We start from the raw sequence: 6921 nt of genomic DNA on the forward strand, positions 1-6921 counted from the left end.
TGTGTGACATCACTGGCGAACAGCCAATCACGAGCCTTGGTTAAAAGTTTAAAGGTTTTGCTAAAGGTTAAGAGATTGAAGAATATGATGAGTTTAAGTGCATTTACAATGAAAAAAGTACTTGTTCATGAAAGAGGACAAATACAAGAAATCTTGCTTTATCAGCACAGTCACAAGTTAAACTTATTAAAGTTAGTTTAGTTGGAAATATACAGCGATAGAGACTCAAACATGTAAGGTCACATAGTCATTTTAAAGTGTTATCTATTGATTCTACAGCTTATTTATATTATATACAATCTGTATATATTAACATTCATTTCAAATAAATGATTTATAATAACAGTTAAACTAAAATTGCTTGTGTGTAATGGATTAATAATAATATAAATCATATAATTATAAAATCATATAAAATAACTACATTTTTGCTTTTGGCCAGGCAATTTATTTATTTTTTATTTGTAGTGACCTTTAATTTGGAGCAAGAGAAACTGGGGGAGTGACTTTTTTGTGTCAGACATGTGTCACTTTGCTCACATCTGATTGGTCCAAGTGTAAATTACTATGGCAAAGAATGCAGCTAAAAGCCAAGCCACTTCCATGGTACTTAAAATCCAGGATTGGTGAAAACTAAACTGAAACTTACCTGGCTAGTCAGCTAATCCGTCTTCATGGTACAGGCCCCTGGTGGAAGATCCAAACATGGCTCATTATAAGATTTATAACAGAGGCAGTCAGGTTTAAATTTTTTATCTGTTGGTATTTGATAGAATCCATGATGCCATGCATCTGAACGAGATGTTCAGGACCTCTGGCAGAAAAACAGGCCCACAACATTAAAGATATGGCAGTATATTTAACTGTGGACATGGGGTACTTTCTTAAAAAGCTGTTGTTTCAGTTTCATCTGACCATAGAAGCCAGTGCCATTTGAAGTTCCAGTCGTATCTAACAACTGAATTTGCCCTCCTGAAAACCCTCCTGAACAACATGTGATGCAGGGATGTTTGACATATATATATATATATATATATATATATATATATATATACTGTATATAGCTTTCTGACTCCAAGACTCAACTAATCTCTACAATTCTACAGCTGTGATCCTTGGAGAGTCTTTGGCCACTCAAACTCTCCTCCTCACCATGCATTAGGATGATATAGACACACATCCTCTTCCAGGCAGATTTTTAACATCTTTAGTTGATTGGATTTTCAATGCTGTAACTCTTTTCTTACAACCACTTTATATTTTGTGGTGCTCAACAATTTTATTCTGCACATCAGAACTGTATTCTTAGGTTTTAATCCTTGTGATGAATGATTAAGGGAATTTGGCCTTTGTGTTCCTCATATTTATAATCCTGTGGAAAAGGAAGTCATGGCTGGACAATTTCATGTTCCTAGTCATCCTGGAGTGCTAAAAAATGTAAATATGAATGAGAATATATTTCAGAGATATTTTACTCATAAGAATTTCTAGGGGTGCCAATAATTGTGGCCAACATTCATTGGAGAACATTTTTTATTTCATCATGAGATTTTCTCCCCGCTTTCTGTTTTACTACAATGATAGATTAGAATTTTGTGAATTTTTGTGAAAGATCTAAAGGATAAACAACGCAGATTTATCTGCACAGCCGCCTTTGCTCATATTTATCAAGGGTGCCAATATTAAAGGAGGGCACTGTAAATAGCAAATATTTTTTTTTACTAATATAGATCTTGTACCTCAAAGTGATGATGTTACGGACCACTACCTTGTTACAAAGATAGATTCACAGATAACATGCTGTCACAACTGGATAGAGAGGCATACAAGGGAAGAATGATTCAGAGCTTCTTTATTATCACAAACTGAAGGAAGACTCAAAACGGTATGTTCAAACTGAAACAGTACTGAAGCTCATCAAACTGAGGAATAACTGTCCTTATCTTAATTCTTCTAGGGAGATCCAGCAGGAGGAGAGTGAGACACGGTGCCTCGGGGATCCAGAGAGGTCATTTTATTGGGATGTTTTTAATATTTTTACCCAAGTGCTAGGTAGCTCCCTTTCTGTCAGTCACGTTCGACTGTAGGATATCAGAGCGAATCAGATGATTTAAGACTCGATCAGAACAACCCAATGAGCCAAATTCCACAAAGAGGCCCAGGACAACACAACAGGATGTCATAAATCTGTCCACGATACCCTGGCACCACAGTCTGAAGCAAGCCGAACAAATCAACTCTTTCAGTGAACAGCTTACAATATTAAAACAAAAGAACACTTTTATAATTCCAACTCAGGAAGAAGATTGTCAAATTTGGGGCAAGTAACCAAGATTTATGGACAAAGACACAGCACATCGTGACCATCACATGAGAAAAAATTACTTAATTGGGTGGGTTCCCCCACCCAGGACAAGAACCAAACTGAAATTCCTTATGAGACCTTTTAACCTCTTTGGTCTTCACAGAACTAATTATCACGTCCACGTTTTTTATGCACAAAAATCATCTTAAAAGGACTTATGAGCAACTAATGGTTTCTATGCATAATTCCATATTATGTATGTAACCCACACATTTGACCATCATGTCCTAATCACTCATTATGTATGTATTTTAACTATTGAATAGCTTAAGGGTTCATATTCATGCTTGGTATGTATGAGTTTGAAAAATCTAGCTTGAAACGTTTCTTCCAATCAACACTTTGTCAAATGTATCATATTATTGTTATAGAAATCATGTCCAAAATTATACTCTGCAAGAGGTGGAAAATTCGGACCATGTGACTGATAAGTTAACATGTTGATTTATGGATTGGGAGGAAAAACAGAGTAACACCACGAGCTATGACAATACCTAATTGGTCAACACACCATTTTGGGATGTGTTCAAAAGCCCAGTTAAAAACTCAGGACACCGTCAAATTATGTTTTTTTTCATTGCTTTTGCTTTGTACTTTTAGCCATCCTCTCTTTTTGCCTTTTAGCTTCTAGCTTTTTGCCTTGTCGGCTTTTTAGCCATGCTTTTTGTCATCACTTTTTACATTCTTTGAGCATTGTTCCAGCGTGCTTCGGCACACCAGCTGCTACCTAACCACGATGAGAAGAAAAACCACCTAGTCTCGTTACATCCTTTTATTCTTTTACTTTAGTTTCTTTTCTTTCCGTTGAGAGTTTCGTGTTCTAAGTTAAGTTTGCCGCAAAGTCCAGCTCCGACTGCACCCGCTTCAAACTTCAACCAGCAACTGACTCCGAAAACCATTCGTCAGCCAACGCCCAAGACGTCACTTCAACGACTACTGAACTTCCAGCCAATCAGCAACCTCGGGAAACCCCCTTTTCTGCAAAGACAAGGACAAAAGGGAATCCCTTAACACAAAGGCAACGCAAGTAATACGACTCCAGATTCTAGCTGAACTGGTGCATTTAATATAAATTTTAGCCTCATTGAGAAACTCAATGCGAGGGTTAATTAAGTGATTGATGGTTGTTCAGGTCTATATGTAATTGCACATATTGCTATAAACTTGCATACCGGTAAATTAAGTGTTCATCCAAACTTCTACAGTGGCTTGAACTTTAACTATAACATACAGAAATGTGCACAGACACCCCCCCTCCCTTTTTTAATGACAAATTAAATAAAACTAAATAGTTTCAAAAGCTTTCGATTTTTTTTTTTTTTTTTTTTAGCTATTCCATTCGGTTTTATTATTTGGTTAACATGTGTATGTCTGTCACTGAGAAGAGGGGAAGGTAAAGAAATGAGTCAAGTATTTCTGCCAAACTGTTTTGAAATATAATTTAAACAATTACTATATGTCCAACACAATTCCAGTCAAAATAGGAGATTATAAGAAACTAGCCATACCGTTACTATAGCATATCAAACATGTATCTGCCTACTTGGCAAAAACTTGATACTGTGTGGAGGACCAGGGATGTTGGTCTCTTGAAGGTTTCTTATTCATATATTATTCGTATATACAGTATATATTCATATCTTATTTGTATATACAGTATTACATTCTGCATGATAATATATAAAGATTTCACAGTGATCTGATTCTGTAGTTTTTTTAAGTTACTAAAACATTACTTAAAACCATGTTTTACTGCGTTTATACATGTGAAGCCAAGCAGAGAGTATAGATTAGAATTATAGATTAAGAAATTAGCTAGCCATGTGCAAATATGTGCAAATGTGCATTTTGTCTGTCATTAAAACGGTGACATCGCATTATGTTTTCGTGGTTATAAAGTTTGTTGTAGTTACTGTATATGGGTGCTCAGTTTTTCTTGTTGTAAAATACATTTGGCCAAAATCTCGTTTTATAAAAGATATTAAATGCTACTGAATTCACAGGCTATTTAAGTGTATTGGCTATGACTAGGTGGAAAATGCATCTCAAATACATAAAATATGAGCCTTTATAGACATAGTATGTCTTGCGTAAAGAAAATGCTGTTCTTATTCAAACAAGATCTTTATTTAGCCTTGCAAGTCTTTGTTCAACTGCTATGGAACTATGATTCATTCAGTCCAGACAGACGGGGGGTGGGGGGCTTGTGATTTAATCACAAGCTCTTTTTAATACCGCTCACTGGCTAAATATTTGTAAAACAGACAGACAGATGTAAAGGGTGACCAATAGCATTGATTTATTGAAGAAAAACTAAACAAAACAAAACACCACCACCAAAAAAGGGGCACTTTGGGGTGTAAGGGGAAAAAGGGCATGTGCTCTGCACAGGTTGAGCCTTACCTGTGCACGTGCCTGACAGCATACAAGCATTACATCACTGTGTTGTCTGAAGGCTCTCGGGAGATGAACCAGAAGATATATTTGAATTTGGTGATACAGACAGTTAATGATCAGTGAGACAGAACAAGGACAACCACTTAGTTCACCACCTTTCAGATAGTCACAGTCATTGCTTGCTCTGGCTCTAAAACTTTGGACACTTTTGTAACTTTTATTTATACAGGTCTGTGACTCTGTGAAATTTGTAAAGGTATTTTTCCAATTTCTGAAAATAGTTGTTAAAAGAGTGTAATGACAATTTTTTAAATGTCTTATTATGCCTATGTCTTTGTGGTCATTTCTATTTTCAGCCTGTTCAAAACACTTAACACAAAGCTGCAATGAGTTCTTTAAATGCAAGTTTTCCCCAGAATATCTCCATTGTTCGCCCTGAATACTTTTTCATCATTGGACTTTCAGGTATACCATACAGCAGTTATTACTATATTTTCTTATTTGTAACATATTTTCTTACTATGATTGGGAACTCTATAGTGCTTCTCATTATTGCTCTTGAACGAAGTCTGCACAGTCCAAAGTACATTGGTGTTTTTAACTTGGCCTTGGCTGACATTGGTGAAACTAATGCACTGATTCCTAACATGATGAAGACTTTTCTATTTGACTCACAGTATATCTCCTACAATGCTTGTTTGATCAACATGTTTTTTGTGTTCCTATTTAGTACTATGCAAAGTTTCACTCTTCTTGTTCTGGCATATGATCGCTTCATTGCAATTTGTTTGCCATTAAGATATCATGCCATTGTTAACAATACCAATATGACTTTAGTTCTCTCAGCAAAATGGGCATTTAATTCTTCTGTTGTGGCCTTGATGGTGTCTTTGATCACTCGAATTTCATTCTGTGAATCCAATGTGATACAGAGTTATTTTTGTGATCACGGACCAGTGTATAGGTTGGCATGTAATAACAATAGCATTAATAGGTTTATGGGATCCTTCATCACAACATTATACCTTGTAGTCCCATTGATAATTATAATCCTGTCATACCTTGGCATTTTTCTTGCTTTAAACAAAATTACAACTTGGGAAAGTCGTTTAAAAGCACTGAAGACCTGTGTTTCTCACCTGTTGTTAGTAGGGATGTATTTCCTCCCCATATCCTGTGCATACATTGCTGCATTCATGCTTTCTCTTGCTCCCAATGCAAGGGTCATCACTACATCTCTGGCATATGCTGTTCCACCAATGTTAAATCCTATCATTTATGTTTTAAACACAGCTGAAATCAAAGACATAATGCAAAAAATGTTTAAAAACAGATCTGTACCATCTAGAGACATTTCAAAATGACTGTAATGATTGTTTCTTTTAATTAACAGATTTACTAGTAAAAGCTGTTACTAATTAAGTAAAATTGTATTGTATTATTTAATAATATATTTATATTTGAATTCGTAATTCAGGGGTCCATTTTGATATGAGCATGTTGATCTTAGATCTGCTGATATGGCTCTTTTGTTATTCTCTGTTTATCTGTTCTGATGTTTTAATCAAGTCTAAAATCTGAATTTGTTCTTGTTTCCATTGTTTCCAAATTCTGATTATTGATAAAGGTCTGCAAATTAAAAAGTCTTTATTTCCACAAATATTAACTCATTAATTTGTCTTCTCATTTAAGGTAAACATCTCTCCGTTAGAAAGTGTAGGTGTTGATTTATGTTTGCTCACCACTCACTGATTGTTGATATGAACAATTGAAATTAAGTTTAAAATTATACATACAGAAAATTGTTTTAGGATTTTCCATTATATTCTTCTAATGTTTGCTGTTAATGTGAATTAAAGTACAAAGTCATCCTAACATTAATTGCACTAATTTTCAGTGGTCCATTATTGGTGGCTGTTTCATTCAGATTTCAAAATGCAGTTTGGACACTGTCATTGTGACTTGGGTATAGGTTAACAAAATGTACAAAATCAGTGGTTCCCAAACTGATGCATCAAAAGCAAATATATAAAGATACTGTCTACACAGGATGTGGTGTGACACAACACATAAAATCGTCAAAAGTAAACTGATGCCCTATTTGCATTTGCACAACTTCAGAGAAAAGGACAAATTAATTTGCAATGTTCACTGGCGCA

At 35.1% G+C, this 6921-nt stretch overlaps 1 protein-coding gene across 1 annotated transcript; it reads left to right on the top strand.

Annotated features, from left to right (window-relative positions):
* Positions 1-4436: 4436 nt before the first annotated feature.
* On the top strand, positions 4437-6126 carry LOC131520514 (olfactory receptor 52E4-like). The gene has a single exon (XM_058744796.1). It carries the CDS (start codon positions 5149-5151, stop codon positions 6124-6126), a length of 978 nt encoding a protein of 325 aa, XP_058600779.1. The 5' UTR covers positions 4437-5148.
* The last annotated feature ends 795 nt before the right edge of the window (positions 6127-6921 follow it).

This window comes from Onychostoma macrolepis, chromosome 15, assembly GCF_012432095.1.
Source record: "Onychostoma macrolepis isolate SWU-2019 chromosome 15, ASM1243209v1, whole genome shotgun sequence".
Classification (NCBI taxonomy): domain Eukaryota; kingdom Metazoa; phylum Chordata; class Actinopteri; order Cypriniformes; family Cyprinidae; genus Onychostoma; species Onychostoma macrolepis.

Bases quoted from the DNA above. Each gene is read 5' to 3' on its own strand.
- LOC131520514 (XM_058744796.1), top strand. From the start codon at position 5,149: ATGAGTTCTTTAAATGCAAGTTTTCCCCAGAATATCTCCATTGTTCGC.